Consider the following 25,209-nt stretch of genomic DNA (forward strand, 5'->3'; position numbering starts at 1 on the left):
TAGGCTCTGTGGTTTAACCCACAGCACCACCCGCATCCCTTCACATTGTGTTAACTGTACCTTAAAACAAACTATGATTTAGGGTGCCTGAGCAGTGTGCTTAGTGCACTCTGCACAAAAAGCTGCCATAGCATTCTTACCCCAATCCTGCTACAACTGACTAACAAACAAAACAATCCAGAGCCTAGCTTGCTCACACTGTCCGAACCAGGCTTGTGGTTTGTTTCCTCCAAAAGTAGCCGTGAGCAATAATCACAGGGTGCAGGCGGTGTGAACAAGCCAGTCTCTGGCTTGTTTTGCCCATGACACTTTAGCAAACCGGAGTGTGGGAAGAGCATTGTGGGAACTTTTGAGCAGTGGTGCACCAACACACTGCTAGTGCACATCAAACCACAGTTTGTTTGTTTGTTTGAAACTATGGCTTCATAGGTGCGAAATGGTCCACTGTGACTAATCTGCATTGCGTCACTTTGAGTACGCATCCAGACAATTATAGGGGAGGGAAATGACATACATTATAGTGTGATGTTAGATTAGGACCAGGGCAGTCTTTACCCAGGGGTGCAAGGGGTGTGGGGCACCCGGGCACTGAATTCTGGGGGGCACCAGGCGCCCGCCACTGAAGCCGCCTAAGCTCTTAACTATCAACCTGTTATGAAATAATAATTCTGATCAAGCTAGAAAAACAAAATACATATATACCTAGGTATTACCTACTGTTTCACTAAAGGACTTTCGACTTTGTGCGCTCATTTACCAAAGATGCGCCGCGCTAGCGGCGGCGCTTATCAGACTTAATAGTGTGCTTGTCGTGCTCAATGGCGCCGTGCACATGAAATTAACTCTTACATCAAAATATTATGTTACGTATTGTATTGAGCTGTGGCAGGAGGCAGCATGATATTAGTCGTGTCAAAGGTGCTGCTGGCCCCCGAGTAAAACGTTGCAAATTGCGTTTTAATTTCATCACTTACAGTTCAAATTCATTTAGAGAAATCGTTTTTTAAAAAAGTCTGACATAAGCATAATAAGAGTTAATTTGGGGGCTAAACTAAATTTGGGGGTGCTGGGCGGATCTTTGCACCCCGGCGGCGCATATGCTAAAGACGGCCCTGATTAGGACAGTGGAGATCCAGTTTCAAAAGCCCAACTCAGCCATGAAACTCAGCCACACACATGTGATTGCCACTGAGCTGAGCCCAGGAAGGTTGGTCTTGGGGTGAGGTGGGGGGGATCTTTAAACACAACCTTTTCCAGAGAGAAAAAAGAGCCCAGTGAGGAAGACACAAGTAAAACCAAATGTGTTCCAACTGCCGGAAGACACAAGACCTACCCACTCTGGAAGAATGGCAGATGCAAGTAATGGACTACATGGAAATGGCGGAAATGACTGGCAGAATCCGAGACCAGGGAGAAGAGTTGGTGGAAGAAGATTGGAGGAAATTTAAAATTTATCTACAGAAACATTGTAAAATTTTTGAATGTTAATGGCATTGAAATGAACTGAATGGGTTCTAGCAACAAGGTAAAAAATAAGATTGGATTAATAATAGATAAATTAAATTGGATATGAATTTGCTGAACTAATTTTTAAAAGGGATACAAAAATGGGAGATGTGAGGAAGTCAGGAAAATAAGTGAATCAAAGATGAGGAATTAAAAGAGGGACTTTTGTGTTGTTTTTTAGTTAATGTGCTCTCCCCCCCCCTTTTTTTCTAAGTTAAATCTTTGTACTTTTGTATTCTATAATTCTACATTTTTGTGTATGTGTTTTTTCTTTTTTCTGTTTGTTGTTACTCTCAAAACTTAATAAAATATCATTTAAAAAACAACAACAAATGTGTTCCAACTGCCTAGCCATTTTTCTGTTAACTGAAACTGCCAGTTATTCTTGTACTGTATTCCTTGCCCAGTGGCTGGACAGATAAGAACAAAATTGGCTACCCACAACAATTCCTTCCTGGAGTTGCCTGCTACTGCTGGCTAGCAATGAGGAATGGGACGGCCCTTTCTCCTCCAGACTGTCTCCCCCACCTTTAATTTTAAAGTGAAGGGCAGGATCCCAACCATGTGTGAAACATTTTTCTTTGTAATAATAATACTTCGCACTTAGGTAGCCTTTTAAGCATTTCACATGTGTGACCTTGTCATCTTTAAGACAGGGCAATATTATTGCACCCATTTTGCAGATGAGGATAATCGGGGTGAGTGTGTGAGCAGCTGGGAGAGAGTGGCTCACTTAAAAAACACCCCCAAAAGAATCATGGGAACTGTAGTTTATTAAAAGTTGGTGGGAATTATGTCCCTGAGAGAGGTAAACTACAGTTCCCATGATTCTCCCACTATACTTGAAATGTATAGTGTCTTTGCAGCCTGAGGTAAGAAAAATATGTGCAAATGTATTTCTGTGCAGAAGAGAGAGATGCAAAAGGAGGGCGTGTGTTTTTTTCTTCAAATAAGGCAGACAAGAAGACAGAGGGCCTTAGGGAGCCAGGGAGGAAACTTTCATTTGCTAAATTAAGACAACATGTGAGGAAGTTACTCTACTAACAAGTTTTGCACCTCAGGGGACCTGACTTTTGGTGAGAGGCGGGAGACAGCTCCTTTGCTAATTGCCACATCTCTTCAATAAACAGACCCCGAGGCCTGGCGGGGAAAATATTGCCATTTTTGGAAATGCTTGTCAGAGGTAAGCAAAACAGCTCCGTAGCCATAGCTGCTGTCTAGGAACACGGGATAAACGCTGAGGCAGCTGTGGGAGCAGGGAAAAGTGGTGACGTATTGGCTTGAGCCAGCCAATACTTTGCTTTTTAAAAAAGTTTCCCCATCATATTACACACAAAACTGGCAAGTATTTCTGGCACGGGGCCTTGTGGTCCAGCCGCCACACGCCCACAAATATCTCATCACGTAATCAACAGCCAGGATGTCTGGTGAGCTGTTAAGGCACAAAACCGAGGCAAACACCTCAGATCGCTGTGACAAGAATTATGAGGGATCCTGGGTTTCTCGGTTAACCCTTTCTACTTATCGCCGAAGAATTGATGCTTTTGAATTATGGTGCTGGAGGAGACTCTTGAGAGTCCCATGGACTGCAAGAAGATCAAACCTATCCATTCTGAAGGAAATCAGCCCTGAGTGCTCACAGGAAGGACAGATCCTGAACCATGAGGCTCCAATACTTTGGCCATCTCATGAGAAGAGAAGACTCCCTGGAAAAGACCCTGATGTTGGGAAAGATGGAGGGCACAAGGAGAAGGGGATGACAAAGGACGAGATCGTTGGACAGTGTTCTCGGAGCTATAAGCATGAGTTTGACCAGGAGGCAGTGGAAGACAGGAGTGTCTGGCGTGATCTGGTCCATGGGGTCATGAAGAGTAGGACACAACTAAATGACTAAACAACAACAGCAACTTATTTTCATGCCAACCACACCACCCCTACGCTACACAACAGTGATGGGAAGTTTTTGACAACCACACCCCTATGTTGCTGGACTGCAACTTCTGTCATCCATGCCCTGCGCTAGCAATTGTCAGGAACAACGGGCTTTGGAGTCCAAGGGCATCTGAGAGGGTCATAGGTTAGTCAACCTCTCAGCTATGCAAAGGCAGCTCATCTTCTGTGGAAAAAGCACTAGCTCAATATATGCAGACTTCACAGCGAAGGTTCAAGTTACAAGAGATTCCAACCACCTGCACTGTGTGACCTAGTTGAGATTCCTGTATTTCAGGGGGTGGGACTAGATGACCCTCCAACTCTACGATTCAATGACTCTATACAGTTGTACCTTGGAAGTTGAACAGAATCCATTCAAGAAGTCCGTTCAACTTCCATAACGTTCAGAAACCAAAGTGCGGCTTCTGGTTGGCTGCAGGAAGCTCCTGCAGCCAATCGGAAGCCGCGGAAGCCCCATTGGACATTTGGCTTCCAAAAATAGTTTGCAAACCGGAACAGTCACTTCCAGGTTTGCGATGCTCGGGAGCCAAAACGTTCGGGAACTAAGCTGTTGGAATTCCAAGGTACGACTGTACCTGTGCCTGGGCAGCAACACATTAGACTACAGGTGGGCGGCTACAAGATTTGATCATCTTCTATACACAAATCATCATCATCCCTATATATTAAGTAATAATAAATAATAATAATATTTTCTTTATATCCCACCCATTTGGCTGGTTTTCCTTAGTCGCTCTGAGGAGCTGGGCTATTCCCAGCCTAGTTCTTCTCCAGGGGGCATACTAGTGAGTTTGCTATGGAAGTAAGCCACTGGAGGCTGTCATTTTGTAATATTTGCGTTTATTTCTGAAGGTTGAACTCAACGACTCAAAATTTGCTGCCCTTTTGTGACACCCCAAACCAGCTGCGTCAATTGGCCTAGTGGCCCTGTTGCAGAGGATTCTGGGATGTGTTCTAGTGCTCCAATCTCAGTTCATCTGGGGGCATTGTCCAGACTTGCTGGGGCTCACTTCCAGGACAGAAGAATGCATCGCAGAACACACCCAACAAGGCTGTCCTGCAGATGTGCGGTGGAGGGGAAGATCGGTAGTGATCGCAAGCTGCACTGGGAGAAGTTTTGCCTGCCATTACTGATCTTCTCAATGACCTTAAAATTGCTTAGGAAAACAGTTCCTGCCGGTGAAAGACACTGAACGGCCTTTGGAATGCACAAGCTCCTTCCAAAAAGTAATACAGTGGTACCTCAGGTTACATACGCTTCAGATTACAGACGCTTCAGGTTACAGACTCCACTAACCCAGAAATAGTACCCCGGGTGAAGAACTTTGCTTCAGGATGAGGACAAAAATCGTGCTCCGGCGGCATGGCAGCAGCAGGAGGCCCCATTAGCTAAAGTGGTGCTTCAGGTTAAGAACAGTTTCAGGTTAAGAACAGACCTCCGGAATGAATTAAGTACTTAACCCGAGGTACCACTATATATTGCTCCAGCAATTCAAAATGAATTAATGTGTTCAAATGGACATTTGGTGTCATTTTTTTTTAAAAAAAACCTGTCTCCATTAGTGAGAACCGCTTGCTAAGTGATCTTCAAACTTTGCGTTCGTGGAAATACGTTTAAATGGCATGGAATGGATCGACGCCGCTTATTTGCTCTGGGGCACAACACAGATGGAGCTAGTTAATGCAGCAACTTGTGATTACTCTTGCAGCTTTTGGTGGGCAGACATCTGGTGGTTCCCTCTTTGCCTACAGCGAGCTACTCCGATGCATCATCAGTTGATTAAAAATGTCCTGGGAGCATATTCAAAAAAAGCTTTTGCTTCTTTTCCAAAGAGCCAGCAAGCTTTGCTGTTTGGGAGTTAACGGCCACAAAAAACATTCTTCAGATACTCCAGGAGGATTCCACTGTTAATTGGCCTTTCATTATTTTAAAACATGACATTCTTCAGATTTCTTTGACATCTCTGTCCAACGGTCTCCCCACCCCTCCACCACCACGTTTTTTCCTTGGTGCTTCTAGAAGAGGAATTGCAACTGACCCATTGTGTTTTTCCTGTGTGTTCAATCGCACTGCTATACGCTCCATTCGCTGCAATGGGTGTGACATTTGAAATGTGAACATCCCATGTCGTCATAAAAACTTATCCAGCTTATCTCAGCAAATAAGCACATAGTTCCAGAACTCCCAGACCATTACTGCACGATCTGCTGCTTTGTTTTGTTTTGTTTTGTTTTGTTTTGTTTTGTTTTGTTCAGTTTCTTTTAGGTAGCATTTTAATCTTATTTTGTACTTGGTTCATTTTATGATAACAATTCCTGGCCCCAGCAGATCTGTGTGGTATTCTGATGCCACTTAAAATATTTTTTGTTCCAGCACAGCTTTGGCTCGACTGGTATTTTGATGTACAGTGGCACCTTGGTTCTCAAACGCCTTGGTATTCAAACAACTTGGAACTCAAACACTGTAAACCCGGAAGTTTGTGAACTTTTTCAGAAACCGAACATGCTTTGTTTTGAGTTACGCTTCCGTTTTGAGCGCCACACTTCCGTTTTGAGTGTTACGCTGAGGTCTGATTTTGCTATTTATTTTGCGTTTTTGTGGCTCTTTTTGTTTTGTTTTTGTGATTGTGTGGAACCCAGTTCAGCTATTGATTGATTGATTGATTGATTGATTGTGTGACTGCAGTACCTTGTTTGCTGCTTTCATTTTATGGATCGATGGTCTCGTTAGATTGTAAAATTCATGTTCAATTGCTGTTTTAGGGGTTGTTTTTAAAGGTCTGGAATGGATTAATTCTTTTTGCATTACTTTCTATGGGAAAGTGGACCTTGGTTTTGGAACGCTTTGGTTTTGGAACGGACTTACAGAATGGATTACATTTGAGAACCAAGATACCACTGTACTTTGGATTTCCTCTCTCTCTCGTTGTTGTTTATCTGCTGCTCATCTTTTTGTTTCTTAAGTGTTTTAATAATATGTTTTGTTTAATAATGTGTGTGTGTGTGTGTGTGTGTGTGTGTGTGTGTGTATAAAGACAGGAGTGCCTGGCGTGCTCTAGTCCATGGGGTCATGAAGAGTTGGACATGACTAAACAACAATAACAACATATTTATTGATGTTAAGCTATCTTGGGCATTGCAATTTGAAATGGCACAGTGGTTATAAATGCTTGAAATAAATGAATAGATAGGGAGCTCAAGCAAGATCTAGCTGACACCCAAGAACCGCAAGTTTGAGTAGGGGAAGGTACATGGTATAATCTTGGTTTTTGCCTCACCTCCTGGGAACACCAAGCACATTGTGGGTTCACTGCCAAGCACTGCTGACATGAGTTTACTCCTCGTGTAGTACAGATGTCATCGTCACCTGAAGAAGAAAGGGCAGACAAGAATTGGACCACAGTTTCAAACAGCATTTTCATGGGCCATGGGTGGTAAGAAAACCACATATGACCAGCTCACGCTTATGGATCTGCAAGGGCAGCCCTGCTAATAGTTCCATTTTATCCACCGCTTGCGGCACAGTGACGTATAGCAGGGCCTTCTTCGTCATGGCTCCCCAACTGTGGAATTCCCTCCCAGTGGAGATATGTAGACCTGTCTTGTTGATGTCTTTTTTTCAGCATCTACTGAATAGGCCTGGGCAATGTATTGATACATCTTCCAGGACCAAATGATGCTCCTTCCTTTTCAACATCACAGTGTATCACAATATCATGATGTTTAGCCAGTGATACATCGCAATGTTGAAAAGCTGATATCGCCCAGCTATACTACTCAAGACTTCTCTTTGGCCTGATCTTTGTGGGCTCATAATATGATCCATTTATTGCTGTGTGTCATCACATGTTATGCCATTGGTGGTTCCTTATATACCAGTTGTACTTCTGAAATTGCAAACGCACACACTGCAGAAACTTCGGTTAATAATAATAATAAATTTTCTTTATACCCCACCCTCCCCGGCCAGAGCCGGGCTCAGGGCGGCTAACACCAGTAAAATTACAATAAAAACATAATGGGGGGGAACCCAATTTAAAATACAGGTTAAAATACAATTTAAAGCCTCATTTTAAAAGTAGCCCATACATCAAAACCATAAGGGGAGGGAAACATAAAGGTCAGACTGAGTCCAAACCAAAGGCCAGACGGAACAGCTTTGTCTTGTAGGCCCCGCGGAAAGTTGTCAAGTCCTGCAGGGCCCTGGTCTCTTGTGACAGAGCGTTCCACCAAGTCGGGGCCAGTACTGAAAAGGCCCTGGGCCTAGTTGAGACCAATCTAACCACCTTGCGACTTGGGACCTCCAAAGTGTTGTCATTTGTGGACCTTAAGGTCCTCCGCGGGGCATACCAGGAGAGGTGGTCCCGTAGGTACGAGGGTCCTAGGCCGCATGGGGTTGAAGGGTGATCTAGAAATCTGACAAATATATGAATACTGGAAGTTGAATACAAGAAGCTGACAAAAAGGCGAACTTCTCTCTAATATCTACAGCAAATAACATGAATATTTTAATGGGGAGGGAAGACTGTTAACCTTCAGATAGATTCCTAAACTGGATATGCTAATCTGCACCACAGGTTTCAAAAATCAGGATTAAAAAATGCGATACCTGAACAAATTTCCACTTTCAATTTCAACCTCGGGGTGGGGGGGGGGGGAGAGTTCAAACACTAATAATAAATCTTGAACTTCAGCCAAAAAGAGTACCAAGTATGACATTTCTTTGTCCTCAAAGGACCTCACTTTTCATACTCCAGTCCCCATGTGTTAATTTCTGATTTTATTTTAAAAGTCCAGATTTTGATTTGAGGAAAAATTATAAGGTCTCACCATTCCCACCCCCGCCCCCGTCACTACACCCCTCCCTGTGCTCCTTGAAATTTTACAAGACTAATCTGGAAACATACCTAGGAGATTTTATCTTCCAGGGAATGCACTAAATACTGCTCGCTGAAGGTTTTCGCAGGAGGATTCCAGCATAACTGGAGCTATGCATTCCTAGGGGAATTATCAGCAATATCTGAAGAGCAGCACAGAAAGAAAACCAGTGTATTAACATAGCCAAACTCCCCTTATCTTAGCGATGCCCTTCGCTTAGAAAGACGACAGCTATTCCGAACTGCTCCACGCATTACGTAGCAGGAAACCCGTGCTGTACAGTTATTAAGTGCTACTCCAAAATGTGAGAGCGTGCTTATGTCATCCACACGCCTCAGCTATCAGAAGCTGGGGAAACTTTAATATAGACACTCAAGGGCTCATCCACACTTGTCCCAAGATTCCTAGGCACAGGTCAGAGGTTTTTCTTTCGTCCCGCTGCTTTCCCCAGGACTCTGCTTTCCTTTGGCCCACATCAGTGAGGCTGAGAGGGGCACCTTGTCATCTGGGCAGCCCAACATCTCCTTACACGCTGTCCAGGCTTACGCCCTTTGGGAGGCCACTTCTGTGTTGCTAATGCAACGGTTTGATTTCACCCCCAGATGTACACTCCCTTTGTATTTCGAGACAGACTCCAATAACAACAACAACTGCTGAATTGCCACTGTGACCACATAACACCGCTCCTGAAAGACCTACATTGGCTCCCAGCACGTTTCCGAGCACAATTCAAAGTGTTGGTGCTGATCTTGAAAGCCCTAAACGGCCTCGGCGCTGTATACCTGAAGGAGCGTCTCCACCCCCATCGTCCAACCTGGTCCAGCTCCCAGGGCTTTCTGGTGGTTCCCTCCCTGCGAGAAGTGAGATTACAGGGAACCAGGCAGAGGGCCTTCTCGGTAGTGGCACCCACCCCATGGAACAACGCCCTCTCATCAGAGCTCAAGGAAATAAACAGCTATCTGACTTTTAGAAGACATCTGAAGGCAGCCCTGTTTAGGAAAGTTTTTAATGTTTGATGTTTTATTCTATTTTTAATCTATTGGGAGCTGCCCAGAGTGGCTGGGCGGAGTATAAATAATAAATTATTATTATATTATCATAAGCTAATATATGAGATAGACTCATTACATGCAAAGCGAGATATGTCAAGCCTTTATTTGTTATAATTGCAATGATTATGGCGTATGATTATATGATTATACAATGATTATAGCTGATGAAAACCTCAAATTAACAATCTCAGAAAATTAGAATATTAAATGAAATCAGCAAAACAAGGACTGCAAATAGAGCAATATTGGCGCTCTGAGAAGTAGAAGCATGCATATACTCTGTACTTGGTACTTGCAGAATGTAGACACCCTATATCTAGAAATGAGCAAAGCAGTGATATTTCAGGGAGCAGGCGGGACCCATTACTTACACAAGAGGAGCCTACGCAACACAAAACACTGTTGCCGTATGTAGGTTTTATTTTATTTGCTTTTTATCTTATATTTTGGAAATGTACATCCAGTTTTTTCCCCTTTAATTTTTTGGAAGGCTCCCAAGAGAGTGGGGCCCTGAGCTTGTTTAGCTCATACGTAAATCCGGCACTCCTCCCATTGTACAGCTGTGGGGTGGACTGCGAGTCCATTGGCAGGGATTTGAACGTAGGGCTCCCACATTACCAGACTCACCATAGGCGAGTGGGCCCAGCTGCCTACAATGATTAGGACAACAGGCCTCTTTTAAGGGAGAGGTGCGGCAGCCAGCACTCCGGAGTCTCCACTAGCCCCTTGTTTATCTCTATAATTGTTTTTCTTCCTTTGTTCATGCACAAACACCCCCTCCTCTAATAACCACCTTGGACTGCTGACTCACAGGCTGTGGCTTCTGCAGCTCCCAAAGGCTGGAGATTACGCAGCTTCCTCAGAAACTGTTGATTAACAGCCCAGAGTTATTATTAACTCCACATTGGCTTGTCTATGGAAGACTGCCGCCCCGCTATGTTTCTTTCTTACTGCGTCTGTGGGCTTGCATAAAGATTTCTCACCAGTTTATGCTAAGTTTTTTCCCTCCCCGTCTCCTTGTCCATAGTTTAGGAGCTGACAAATCCGAATGTATGAATAAGTTCTTTTTTGCCTTATCAGGAAACACAAAGAACTGCTGGTTGTTGTTGTTTAAAATGACAAATAAAATGTGGGTGTAATATGGGCCAAAGCAAAAACAGGAGGGAATGAGGGGACAGGGGACAGAGAGATAGCACTGAAGAGGCTTTCGCAAGTTCTCTCTTTCTCCAAAACCACAAGGATTATAAACTCGTGGGCATAATTCACATCCCACGGACGTCAAGGTTGGAAACCTTGCCCATTTATTGTAATGAAGCTAGGCTGAGGCTACTCTGGCTACACACAAGAGTCACAGAAGTGTCGTTCTCCCCATGAAACGCTAAGCTTCAGCTTCGCTAGAATGATGTTGGACCGAAATTAAGTGGTTACCAGCTGTAATGCAAAGGCTGAGTAATAAGGTACAATAATTCCATATTAAGTTACAATAAGAATTTGCTGAATTAAGATTTGATTTGGAATACAAATGGGGGAGGTGAGAGGCGGTTCGAGACATAAGGTAACGGAAATAAGTGATTGGAATTATATTTGTTTTATTTTGTTGAAAATTGTGTGTTTTTGATGTTTTTGTATTTTCTTTTTTGTGGTATTTATGTTTGTATTAAATTGGAAACCTTCATAAATATTTATAAAAAAAAACACACGCTAAGCTTCAGCTTCAATAGCACCACCAACCTTCGCAAAGTTTAGAAACTTGTGGGGAAAGAAAAGAAAATCTGGAAGTCTCCACAGATCCAGCTTCCACAACAGGGAAGTTCTGTATGTTCTCAGGGACTGGAGATCTCAAACGCAAGCAGCCAGGGCCAGCCCAAGACATTTCGGCACCTGAGGCGAACCCCAAAATGGGGCACCCACCATATCCACCGGGGAAGGAGGAATGAATGAAGACTGGAGAAAGATGGATATCAGGATCTGTTTGCGGACCCTGCCACCTGAGGCAGTCTCCTCACTTGGCCTCATGCTTGAGCCGGGCCTGCAAGTGGCTATTATTGCTAGAGTTTGAGGAGCGAAGTGACGAAAATATTTGACAAATAAGGGCAACTTCATATTCCCCTAGCCATTGCATTTAAGGTCCTTACTGCGGTCAGAGATTAGGCTAAACCCAGATAGATCCTCTTGCCCCCTTTTCCACTGTGAAAGGACATTTCCAGTCACCTGGTGATAGTGGAAACCCAGAGGAATCATGGTTTTCTGAATCATACCACACCCATTGAGCAGCCCACGTGAAGAACCATCACCAAATCAAGGTTTCTGAGTAACAGACTGTGATGTGCTGATCATTCATATGTCTGGCTCATGAGGTGTGACTGGCACCAAGTGATGTGATGCACATTCTCCACCCTTCTTATTCCATGCTTTCTGTCTCTGCCAAAAGCTCATTGTTTCATGTTCTCCACCTTTGGCCATACCAAGTCCTGGAATTAGGTCTTGTCTTCCCTCCATTGAGCCACCTCTCCTCACCAACAACAGTAATCTTCCCTGCCCTGCCTTCCTTGATGTTCCTCAGGTGTCTCACAACAACCCTCAACTCTGACAACACCGTTAGGAGCTTGCAAAAAAAAAAAAACCCAAAAAACAACCCCAACAATCCTCTCTTCCAGTCCTGCCCATCCAAAATAGACTGCAAGCCCTTTGAGGGCTGAGACTGAATACTTTTCTATGTTTTGTATCATGCTGATGCTAAACAGATTTAAAAAATAAAAAATAAAAAGAAGTAGTCAGCTTCTTTAGGAGACTCCTTGTTATCACGATAGTACGATAAGGATTCGGCTATCAATTTAATATATTTATCACATTCAGATACCCACTCTTCTTTAAAGGAATTCAAGGTGGGTATACACTCCCCCACTTCATTTTATCCTCTCAACAACCCTGTGAGGTACGTTAGGTAAGTAAAGCTGTGTTTTACTGACAGGTGTTCACATGCTTTGTATAGAACATTAACACCCTCCAGAAAGAAAACTAGACTTTCCCCAAATAAATAATAATAATAATAATAATAATAATAATAATAACTACTACTACTACTAATAATACCATCACCACTATCATATGTCATCAAGGAGCATTCAGTCACACGAAACAGTTCCGTTTGTTCCTAGTTCAATCCAAATTTAGACAGAGCTTTCCCTTGTATCCTACCAATCTGCTGATTCCCAGTCCCCCTCCCTTATCAAATTGTTGCAGCAGTGACAACTCTAGTGAGGCAGCAATACACGGCAAGCAAGGCGAAGGAAAGCATGGAGGCCTCTCCCCACTAGCTGGGGAAATGTTTCTCCCCCTCAAAGGCTCTTAACTTGCCTTGCTTCAATGTATTGCAGCCTGATCTTCCTGTCAGTGCAATTCCATCCTGGTAAACGGAATAGAAAGGAAAGAAAGGGAGTAGGAGGGGAATTCTTCTGTGGTTTGGATGTAAACCTGAGTAGGAGAAGAATTTAGGGGTCAACGCTGTGCAATTCCAGCCTCCCTCTGTTTCTCTCTCTCACACACACATACACAACCTCTGAGTCATACACACACCTCTTCTGAGCTGTGGCCTGATAGCAGTCATACATTCAAGTATATTAGGGTTAGAAATTTACTTGTTTTGTAAATTGAAAGCAGAGGTGGATCCTGCATGCAACACCAATGTTTAGAGTAAAGGTAAAGGTAAAGGGACCCCTGGCCATTAGGTCCAGTCGTAACCGACTCTGGGGTTGTGGCGCTCATCTCGCTTTACTGGTCAAGGGAGCCGGCATACAGCTTCCAGGTCATGTGGCCAGCATGACTAAGCCCCTTCTGGCGAACCAGAGCAGCGCACAGAAATGCCGTTTACCTTCCCGCTGGAGCGGTACCTATTTATCGACTTGCACTTTAACGTGCTTTCGAACTGCTAGGTTGGCAGGAGCAGGGACCGAGCAACGGGAGCTCACCCCGTCACAGGGATTCAAACCGCCGACCTTCTGATCAGAAAGTCCTAGGCTCTGTGGATTAACCCACAGCACCACCCGCGTCCCTAATGTTTAGAGTACAGTCTTGCAAATAATCACACAGAACAGCAGTGGGGAACATTTGGCCATTCAAACCTCAGCTGAACTTCAGTTTCCAGCATCCCTGACCATTGGCCATATTTGCTGAGGCACATGGGAGTTGTAGTCCAGCAACATATGCAGAGCCAACTGTTCCCCGTCCTTGATACAGAAGGCTAGAAAACAGTACTGGGTGGGGAATCCATACAGACTCGGCTAATTCATAGTCCAAGATAATTTGCAAGGCAACGAACTCTAAAAAGACTAAGGTCACTTGCAAATGACCTGCTTATCCAGCATTCATTAGACAATGTTGCATCAAGGAAGTGCTACTCTAGACTTTGCAACCATTTCCTGCTTGCAAAAAGTCCAGTTTGGTGGAGTGAGGGTTATCATGCAGGACTTCCAAATCAACTCTAATTGCACAACCTGAATTTCCAGGCATGTGACTGAATCCCACCCAAAAAATAGACAGAGCCCGGAAGTGCCCATATGGAAGCATCATGCCTGCAACACAGTTACGTGTCAAGACCCCGAAACCACCCCCTAGGCAATGAATGAGACACAAGGACACGGATATTAGGTTAATGTTATTGGGCAAAATTTGGCCACAACTTTATTGGTTACAGAATGTGAGAGGTATTGGCTTAGGCACTGGAGTTGACCCAACTATATCTGACTCCCGCCTGTCATGCAGGGAGTCTGGTAAGGAAGAGCCAGCGTGGTGTAGTGGTTAAGAGCGGTGGACTCATAATCTGGTGAACCGGGTTTGATTCCCTGCTCCTCCACATGCAGCTGCTGGGTGACATTGGCTAGTCACACTTCTCTGAAGTCTCTCAGCCCCACTCACCTCACACAGTGTTGTGGGGGAGGAAGGGAAAGGAGATTGTTAGCCACTTTGAGACTCCTTAAAGGGAGTGAAAGGCGGGGTATCAAGTCCAAACTCCTCTTCTTCTTCTTCTTCAACCACTGATAGGGGGAGCCCCGCTGATGCAAACCAACTCAAACTCCCCCAGGGTTCCCAACAGGGTCATGGCATGGCCCTAGCCAGTCCTGGACTTCGGACAAGATCCACAACCCTGGATTCCTTCAAAGCTTAAGCTTGGAGGGGCAGGTGATGGCCACACCTCCTCTCCCCCCATCATAAGATCAACCAATGCCTAACAGCCAAACCTTACAAAGTTGTGACGATTGCTACGAGGTAGGTGAAAACCAAATGGCCCTTGCCAATCTGCCAAGTGGAAAAATTCCTACCAGGCCCCTCAACGGCGACCAACCCCATAGCAAGGCCAATGTCGAAGCCTGCAAATTAGGGAGGGCGGGTGGGAGATTGAGGAAGCGAGCCAAGAGAAACCTCTCTGGCTCGCGCCTTTGTTTAAATGGGGCCTGGTCACACCTCCCCAGCCAGCGGATTGGCTGCCTGGGTGATGGCATGGCAGGGAGCCTCTGGGTTTGGATTTGGATTTGATATCCCGCTTTATCACTAACCAAAGGAGTCTCAAAGCGGCTCACAATCTCCTTTCCTTTCCTCCCTCACAGCAAACCCTCTGTGAGGTGAGTGGGGCTGAGAGACTTCACAGAAGTGTGAATAGCCCAAGGTCACCCAGCAGCTGCATGTGGAGGAGCGGGGAATCAAACCCGGTTCACCAGATTACGAGTCCACCGCTCTTAACCACTACACAACACTGGCTCCCAGTCCCCTGCCCCTGGAGGGGAGTTGGTGGCCACGTCGTCCACCGCAACTCCTCCCCACTTCTAAGTGGAGAGGATTTCCTCTGCGCAATTTGTCTTGGATCTGGTTTTCCATGACGCCCCATTCTCCCTTCGCTGCCCTTTGTGCCCGTGTTGTGCATAATACAAAGAACAGCACCGAACAATAAGAAAAGGGGAAATCCAAAGAGATTGTGCCATATGAACGAATGACTGAACAAATGCATGGAGGAAACCATAAGTATTCGGAGGAAGAGGTCCAGCTAAATAAACATGTGACTGGTCCAAAATAGATGTGGAAAGGCCGATCCTGATTCAAGCGTCCAGCTCACTGACACATAAAGCACACCCTCCAACATTTCTCTGATGAAAACAGGGACGTCCTATTCTATAATATTAATACCGTATTGGCCTGAATATAAGCCTCACTTTTTTCCCCAAATTCCGACCGTGAAACGTTAAAGTGCGGCTAAAATTCGTGACCTTACAAAAACTGGCTGAAACAGACATACGGTAAAACGGAACGGGTGTGAGTGCCTGCAGAATTTTAAGGGAGCGGTTTATATTCAGGTATTGTCTTTTTTTTTCTCCCCCCCCCCTTGAATGTTAAAGGTGTGGCTTATATTCAGGTGCGGCTTATATTTGGGCCAATGCCGTAATAATTATATTATTTATACCCCACCTATCTGACTGGGTTGCCCCAGCCACTCTGGGCAGCTTCCAACATATATATATATATATATATATATATATATATATATATATATAAACATAATGAAACATTAAACACTGGGGGGGGGAAACTTCCCTATACAGGGCTGCCTTCAGATGTCTTTCAAAGGTTGTATAGTTACCTCCTTGGCTGGGTGGTCACAAAACTCCATATACAGTGGTACCTCTGGATGCGAACGGGATCCGTTCCGGAGCCCCGTTCGCATCATGAGCAGAACACAACCCGCATCTGCATGTCTTTGGGAGAGTGACTTGCCGCATCTGCGCATGCGCGAGCGGCGAAACCCGGAAGTAACCCGTTCCGTTACTTCTGGGTTGCTGCGGGACGCAACCTGAAAAGATTCAACCAGAAGCAAACGTAACAAGAGGAATGACTGTATCCTACAACATTTCTCCGATGAAAATAAAGGTGCCCTAAGGAAAAGTGGGACAATCCGAGGTTAAATCAGAAACCTGGGCAGCTTCTGTAAATCCCAGACTCTCCCTGGAAAACAGGGACACTTTGAGGGTCCGATAAAGTAGAGGGGAAGGATTTTACTTACAAAGACAACATACAAGAGATGAGTTCCAAGTCCATCACCACCACCACCCCACACTTTGCTGTCACTTCCTCCAGCCACTTCCCTCCATCCCCAGTTCTGATATATCCTACTCGTTGCTAGATACAGTGGTGCCCCGCAAGACGAATGCCTTGCAAGACGGAAAACTCGCTAGACGAAAGAGTTTTCCGTTTTGGAGGTGCTTCGCAAAACGAATTTCCTATGGGCTTGCTTCGCAAGATGAAAATGTCTTGCGAGTTCCTGCGGGTTTTTTCCCCTCCCCCCCTTTTTCTAAGCTGCTAAGCCGCTTATCTGCTTATCCGCTAAGCCGATAAGCCGCTAAAAGCCGCTAAACCGCTAATAGCGCTAATCCGCTAAGCCGTCAATGGGTTTGCTTTGCAAGACGAAAAAACCGCTAGACGAAGAGCCTCACGGAACGGATTCTTTTCGTCTTGCGAGGCACCACTGTACATGAGCAGGGAAGGCGCATGAAGAGAGACATGTGTCTGTCACAGCTAATGTGGCCTCAAGAATCATATGATAATCTGTCCCACAAACAGCAAGTTCTGGTAGTGTGTGTCAATAAAATGGGAGTAAGGAAGGCACTCAGCACCAAGGCAGGCAGAGGCACAATACTTTTTTATATATACCGTATTTTTTGCTCTATAAGACTCTATAAGAGAGAGCCAGTGTGGTGTAGTGGTTAAGAGCGGTAGTCTTGTAATCTGGAGAACCGGGTTCGAGTCTCCGCTCCTCCACATACAGCTGCTGGGTGACCTTGGGCCAGTCACACTTCTGTGAAGTCTCTCAGCCCCACTCACCTCACAGAGTGCTTGTTGTGGGGGAGGAAGGGAAAGGAGATTGTTAGCCGCTTTGAGACTCCTTAAAGGGAGTGAAAGGCGGGATATCAAATCCAAACTCTTCTTCTTCTTCTTCTACTTTTTCCCTCCTAAAAAGTAAGGGGGGATGTATGTGCGTCTTATGGAGCGAATACAGGCTGCGCAGCTATCCCAGAAGCCAGAACAGAAAGAGGGATTGCTGCTTTCACTGCACAGTGATCCCTCTTGCTGTTCTGGCTTCTGAGATTCCGATTTTTTTTTTCTTGTTTTCCTCCTCCCAAAACTAGGTGCGTCTTGTGGTCTGGTGCGTCTTATAGAGCAAAAAATACGGTAATTCAAAAGGCCCCAACACCCACTAATACAGAACACAAAAGCATGCTTGATGGCTTCTCATGAGTCCTGAAATGTTGAGAGTCAACTGAGGAGAACCATCACAAATATACTAAAGTGAGGAGGCGGCAGGAGGGGAAAAGATAATTGGCCTGCTTGAGCTTCTTACAGCTTAGGGTATCCTGAACAGGAGCATGGCTGACTGGCTGATATTCTCAACACGAGCTCTCTTACTAGGACGCGAGGATATACTGTATTACAACACATTGTTGTAGATCCCACTTGCACTCAGGCACCAATAAAAAGGAATGGAATGTTCTTATTAGCTGAAGTGATCTCCAGTGCATAGCACTGTATGTTTCTGTACGCAGCTGTTTGTACAGAAACACAGGGACAAGACATAAGACGTGTGGCCTGTTGATGTTTCCGTAGCTGTTCTTTTACTACACTTCATTAGATGGAAGCAAGTGGCAGGATGGCTTAAATCTTTTCCTGTGCGCCATTTGGAAGCTTAACACAAGATTTGGCTGCATAAGCTCTCAGGTTCATTCCCCAGAGTCTCTGGATAAAAGGATCAAGGTTGCTGCAAAGACCTTTCTCTGAGCCCCCAAAGAAATGTAGAGTACAGTGGTACCTCGGGTTAAGTACTTAATTCGTTCCGGAGGTCCATTCTTAACCTAAAACTGTTCTTAACCTGAAGCACCACTTTAGCTAATGGGGCCTCCTGCTGCCGCTGGAGCACAATTTCTGTTCTCATCCTGAAGCAAAGTTCTTAACCCAAGGTACTATTTCTGAGTTAGCAGAGTCTGTAACCTGAAGCGTATGTGACCTGAAGCGTATGTAACCTGAGGTACCACTGCATATGAAGATGATGTATAGATGGTATATGACACCAGTGCAATTAGGAAAAATGTATAAAACTAACTCAAATTTGTGTTGGAAGTATAAGAAAAAGGAGGGGGCATTTTACCACATGTGGTGGGATTGTAATGAAATTAAGAAATTTTGGGAAATAATATACAATGAATTGAAGAAAATGTTCCATCTAACATTTGTTTAAAAACCTGAATCATTTTTGTTAGGGATTGTGGGGAAAGACCTGCCAAAGATGTTGAAAAATATCTTCATTTATGCGACAACAGCAGCGAGCGTCTTAATAGCACAAGGATGGAAGAGTGAGGAAATTCCGACCAAAAAATCATGGCAAGAGAAACTGATGGACTATGCAGAACTGGCAAAATTGACACATAAACTACGGGACAAGGATAACTGTGACTTTAAAGAGGAATGGGAACCTTTTACAAAGTATTTAAAGATGCAACAAAGTGAATTGGACACCTTGGCAGGTTTTGAATAAACACTCACAAACTTTTCATTGACAAATTAAGGATTTACACAACTCTGTAACATGCAGATAATAGCATTTATAGAGAAATCAGAGATTGGAACTGAGGGAAGTCAGGGGGGTGGGGAGGGTGGGTTATGGGAGGGAGGGGGAGGGGGAAATGGGGGGTGGAATTAAGGATTATATGTTTTAAGATAATATGTTTTGTTTAATTTCCAAAAATAAATAAATCCTAAGGGATGGAGGGAGAAAGAAACTTCAGCTAGTGCAGAATTCAGTGGCCAGGTTGCTCACCGGAGCAAGTCGGTTTGAGCATATTACACCGATCCTGGTCTGAGTGCACTGGCTACCAATGAGTTTCTGGGCCCAATTCAAAGTGCTGGTTTTGACCTACAAAGCCTTAAACGGCTCAGGACCGCAATACCTCAAGGACCACCTCTTTCCATATGAACCTACCCAGACCCTGAGATCATCTTCTGAGGCCCTCCTTCGTGTGCCTCCTCCTCAAGAGGTGCAGAGGGTGGCAACACGAGAACGGGGCCTTCTCTGCAGTGGCTCCCTGTCTGTGGAATGCTCTCCCCAGGGAAGTTCGCCTGGCGCCAGGCAAAAACATTCCTTTTTAAACAGGCCTTTGGTTGATCTGGTGGCCATCCTATACCCTTTTAAAATGTGGCTCTTTTGGGGGGGGGGGTTATTGGGTTATTGTTCTTATTTCGATTTAAAATGTTGTGATCTTTTCTGTCAACCACCCTGAGACCTCCAGGTATAGAACAGTATATAAATTCAATAAATAACAGTCATTGTGTAATGCAATTCTGTTCCCATGCTCGATTCCCACCCACACTGTCCTAATCCACTTTCCTGCCTGTCTAGAAAACACTTCTGTTAACTATTTGCTCAGGTCAAAGGGAATGATTCAAGACTTCCTTTGGAAGAATTATCAGAATTTGCCAAACCGGTTAACATGCACGTACTCTGCCCAGGACACAATAGGGGTGGGGAAATGAACTACGAATGTCCTATGGGAAAAGGCGGTGACTCCATCTCTCTGCAAACCTAAAATCAATACCTGGCCATATTGTATTAGGGAAAGGAGCAGCTCAGCATGTTCTCAGCATTTCAGGAGAGGGGCTAGATCTCTGGAGGTAAACCAGTGCCAAGGTCAAGGTTTCACAGAGCTATAAAACAAATGTAGCTCCAGAAATTACCACAGGAATAGAATGAGATTAAAGTATTTGGCAGGGGTGGAGGCAATGAGTGGGCGTAAGGAGCATTGGTGTGTGAACAGCATATCCATGTTTCAGCAGGGAAGAGAACAAATTTGGGGATGGGACCATCAGAACAAACGCCTCCAACATTTAAAGCAAATAAACCTGGGAACTATAACTCACAAGAGCTATAGCTCCCAGCTCTTAATTTTTTTAATTGTCAAGCATGGAACGCTGAACGCATACAAGTTAAATGCTTGTAAGCTGCAGGCTTGCTGTATCTCAACAACCCATTTGCAAAATTATTAATATTACTATTAATTGACATCCAAGGATATCATACACAATTTTAAATAGAACGTACAAAGAAAAGGTAAAGCTAATAAGAATAACAACAACCTTAAATAGTTATACTGTTATTGATTTAAACTTGTACTTATACATGTTCTTTTCTTATACTTTCTAACTCAACAAAAATAAACCAAAGTAGAATCCAATAAACTAAACTATGTCATTTCCTGATGTACTTTACATTTACAACACTGAATGTACTTATTACCTTACTTTTAATATATTTTCTAATACTTTCTTATAACAAATCGTACCATTTTCCCTTATTTATCAATGTTTAATTTACACAAGGGTCATTCAAACGCTGACATAGATGTTATGTCGTTATTATATTTTTGTAGGTATTTCTTGAACATATCCCATTTTTGTGTGAATGATTGTTTTGTATTTCCCCTTAATCTATTTGTCAATTGAGCCATTTCTGCATAGTCTAGTAACATATTCTGCCATTCCGTTACTGTTGGTACTTTCCCCCCTTTCCAGTTTGATGCAATTAATAACCGGGCAGCGGCTGTCGCATATAAAAAGATTTCTCTTCTATTTTTCAGGATATCACTGCCTACAATTCCAAGCAGAAATGCTTCTGGCTTCTTTGAGAATGTTAATTTAAAGATCTTTTTCATCTCATCATAAATGAGGTTCCAGAACTCTTTAATTTTTCGGCATGTCCACCACATATGGTACATATCTCCTTTTGTTTCTCCACACGGCCAGCATTTGTCTGAAATATTTTTATACATCTTGGAGAGTTTTGATGGTGTAAGGTACCATCTAAACTGCATTTTCATCATGTTTTCTTTAATGGCGTAACATGCCGTAAAATTCATGTTAGTTTTCCAAAGGGTTTCCCATTCACTCATCATGATGATGCGTCCGATGTCTCGTGCCCATTTAATCATTACTGCCTTCACCTCATCCTCCTTGACTTCCCAGTCAAGGAGGAGTCGGTACATTCTGGAAATGATTTTGGTATTATTTTACAATTCCTTTTCTAATTTTGAGGGCTCGTTGTTAAATCCATTTTTTTTTTTGCCTTGTTTGAAAGTCTCAAAGAGCTGGTGATATTCTAGCCCATGGGTAGGCAAACTAAGGCCCCGGAGGCCAGATCCAGCCCAATCACCTTCTAAATCCGGCCCACAGACAGTCCGGAAATCAGCATGTTTTTACATAAGTAGAATGTGTCCTTTTATTTAAAATGCATCTCTGGGTTATTTGTGGGGCCTGCCTGGTGTTTTTACATGAGCAGAATGTGTGCTTTTACTTAAAATGCATCTCTGGGTTATTTGTGGGGCCTGTCTGGTGTTTTTACATGAGTAGAATGTGTGCTTTTATTTAAAATGCATCTCTGGGTTATTTGTGGGGCATAGGAATTCGTTCTTTTTTCCCCCTTCAAAAAATAGTCCGGCCCCCGACTAGATCTGAGGGACAGTGGACCGGCCCCCTGCTGAAAAAGTTTGCTGACCCCTGTTCTAGCCATCCCATTTGCAAATTTAGTCACTTCCTGACAACTTCTTTACCGAGCATTCATCCTGTTGGCCGGGAAGATGCATCATGCTTTCTAGGGCATTGCCCCATGACTTTCTTTATCACAAAAAGTCTTTATCTTTGGGGGAAAGCAGGTTTGTTGTGCAACTTTCCCTACTCATCACCTGTAATTGCGCAAGCTCAATTGGCCGGTATGCAATACCGAAAGCAGAGACAGTCTGGAAGCGCCATTAAGCCGCCCCTGCCTGGAGTCACCTTTTATACTGTTTTGAGAAAAGAAGCGGGAACTGTTCTGCATGAGGATCCTTCCTCTGATATTATGGGATGCAATGGCAGTTGCCTGGATGAGCCTGTAGACTGGACGCTGAGCCTTGCAAGTTACGATGGGGAGATTCAAGTCAGGTACCGGCCTTAATAGCTCCACAGACGGCATGAATCTTTAGAACGCCAAAGGAAACAGACGGGAGCTGAAGACTGCAAAACGGTCATTCAGACACAGGGTGACCTTGGTCCGGTCACCATTTCTCAGCTGAACCTACCTCACAAGGTTGTTGTGAGGATGAAACGGGGGGGGGGGGGAGAGCCATGTACACTACCTTGAACTTGTTGGAAGATAGTTTATAAATATGTCATAAAATGTATACACTGCTTGATGGGAGGAGGGGGGACCCTCAAAGGGGTTATGGCAAAAGGTATCAGATATGGCAAACACCATTGGCAAGAGTTTTTTTAAACTGATTCAAGTCTTACTGAATCACAAATAAATGGGCATTTTACAGGAACTGGATAGAAAGAGGGGACGCCAACCCTAACATACAAGCTCGAATGAACAGACTGTGTACATGGATAAAGATATGAAGGAAGATCTGACTGGGGGCGGGGAGGGCTGGAGTGGGGAGGGAGGGGGGGGGAAAGTAAACCAAATGGTATTTTGAATTGATTTTGTTGTGTAAGCCTTTTTTCCAGAAACCATATATATTAATGTTATGTAGTTAGGCATTGTAGTATGAATGAATTTTGTTCTGTATTCTTTGTTTTATAGAATATATATAATAATGTTATGTTACTAAGCAAATTTAATAAAACAGAAAAAAACATTTTTTTAAAAAAAAGTCTTACTCTTTTGCATGTGGGATTTAATTGCATGCCAGCAAGTTCCAGGTTGTGCAATTATAGGGCTCGTTCTCACTTGCGCTTGCCCTGCGCTTAGAAAGCAGAGTCCGAGCTGCAAGAAACCTGCATTTCTAAAATATCAAACTTTTCCGCGGTAAGTAAAGTGACAGGGAAACTCAATGGAAAAGTGTGGGATTAACAACTGCTTGGCACCAACCTCGTATAACCTCCCCGCGAACGAATGCGAATGACAGCTCAACAAACAGAAGCAACCTTATTTCTGCAAAAAGGGTGGTAATCCGGATTAAATTAAATCCTTGCTGGCATTCCTATGCCTCCAAAGTAACTTGGACCCTGAGGGGTGGGGTGTAAGGAAGCTCGCCTCTATGAGGAGAACCTACTCCCAACAAATCACTCACATAAATCTGGATTTGACCCTTTCCCTAAGGACAGGGAGTTGCAAAGGCTTGCTTTGCTCCAAACAGTGATTCAAAGAAAAGAATTGAAAAGATCACACACAAAGTTTCCCTGAAGGAAAGTCGCCTTCCAAGTTTCCCTTCTTGGCTTGCAAAGGAGTCTAAAACTGGGAATCTTGCTAGGGAAGGAGATGCGTGAAAAGAGACGGGAGATGCTCGCCAGTGGAAAAGCTCGCAGGAGAGAGGCGGCTTTTTTTGCGCGCCGCTAGCTAACTCATTAAAGAACCTTTTAATGAGGGTGAAAGAGGAGAGCGCAAAATATGGTCTGAAGCTCAACATCAAAAAAACAAAGATCATGGCCACTGGGCCCATCACCTCCCGGCAAATAGAAAGGGAAGAAATGGAGGCAGTGAGAGATTTTACTTTCTTGGGCTCCATGATCACTGCAGATGGTGACAGCAGTCACGAAATTAAAAGACGCCTGCTTCTTGGGAGAAAAGCAATGACAAACCTAGACAGCATCTTAAAAAGCAGAGACATCACCTTGCTGACAAAGGTCCGTATAGTTAAAGCTATGGTTTTCCCAGTAGTGATGTACGGAAGTGAGAGCTGGACCATAAAGAAGGCTGATCGCCAAAGAATTGATGCTTTTGAATTATGGTGCTGGAGGAGACTCTTGAGAGTCCCATGGACTGCAAGAAGATCAAACCTATCCATTCTGAAGGAAATCAGCCCTGAGTGCTCACTGGAAGGACAGATCCTGAAGCTGAGGCTCCAATACTTTGGCCACCTCATGAGAAGAGAAGACTCCCTGGAAAAGACCCTGATGTTGGGAAAGATGGAGGGCACAAGGAGAAGGGGACGACAGAGGACGAGATGATTGGACAGTGTTCTCGAAACTAACATGAGTTTGACCAAACTGCGGGAGGCAGTGGAAGACAGCAGTGCCCGGCGTGCTCTGGTCCATGAGGTCAAGAAGAGTCAGACACGACTAAACAACAACAGCGAACTCACTCACCCCAAACCGCGGAGGCGAACAGGATCAGCCCGAAGACACGGAAAGCGGCGCCCGCTTTGCCCATGTCGGCGGAGCGGGAGGTTTTCGAGCTGGAGAGAAGTTTGGGCTGCTGCTGCTGCTGCAGAGGAAAAGCGAGCGGCTCTCCCGAGGCTTCCTCCGCCGCCGATGGTGCGTTATGGCTGCGGCGGGGCAGGAGGATCCCACGAGCAGGCGAGAGGAAGCAGCTGTCCGACGGGAGTCAGTGGGGCGAGCGGGTGGGTGGGATCGCCCCCGCCTTGGCTCGCAGCTCCCTCCCTCTCCTCCCCGGTCCTCCCCTCCCAGGAAGAAGGGCCTTTCCAGCGCCGCGGAGGGAGCGCGCCTTGCCCGCCCCCTCGGGGACTGGCTCTCCATCCGCCCCTCTTCGCTCTCGCCCCGGCCGCCCAAGCATCACCTTCCCCAAATCTCCTGGGCGTTATTTTATATACACACCCAGGGTCGGCCCCAAACAGCTTACAATGGGAAAGTCAACACACACAAAGAAATAATCTTTCTTCGCTACCTCTTTGGGCTGGGCACATAAATCCCCCCACGACATGCAAAGTTTTTCTATGATTATCCTGGACCCTGCCCACCCCTGCAATATCCATAGATAGATGGAGCTAGCCCATGCTAATCGTGCTTAAAGTAGATC

General features: G+C 44.7%; 1 protein-coding gene across 1 annotated transcript in view; it reads right to left on the bottom strand.

Annotated features, from left to right (window-relative positions):
* The window catches only part of ITGB3 (integrin subunit beta 3), a 61,317-nt gene extending 36,362 nt beyond the window's left edge, over nt 1-24,955 (bottom strand). Inside the window, exons 1-2 of the mRNA XM_083709297.1 lie at nt 24,540-24,955; nt 6,738-6,826 (exon numbers count right to left, since the gene is read on the bottom strand). Coding sequence (XP_083565423.1) covers nt 6,738-6,826; nt 24,540-24,603 — 153 coding nt within the window. The 5' untranslated portion in view covers nt 24,604-24,955. The remainder of the gene's footprint in view (nt 1-6,737; nt 6,827-24,539) is intronic.
* Nucleotides 24,956-25,209: the final 254 nt, after the last annotated feature.

Source organism: Podarcis gaigeae, assembly GCF_964106915.1.
Source record: "Podarcis gaigeae genome assembly, chromosome: 13".
Lineage (NCBI taxonomy): Eukaryota > Metazoa > Chordata > Lepidosauria > Squamata > Lacertidae > Podarcis > Podarcis gaigeae.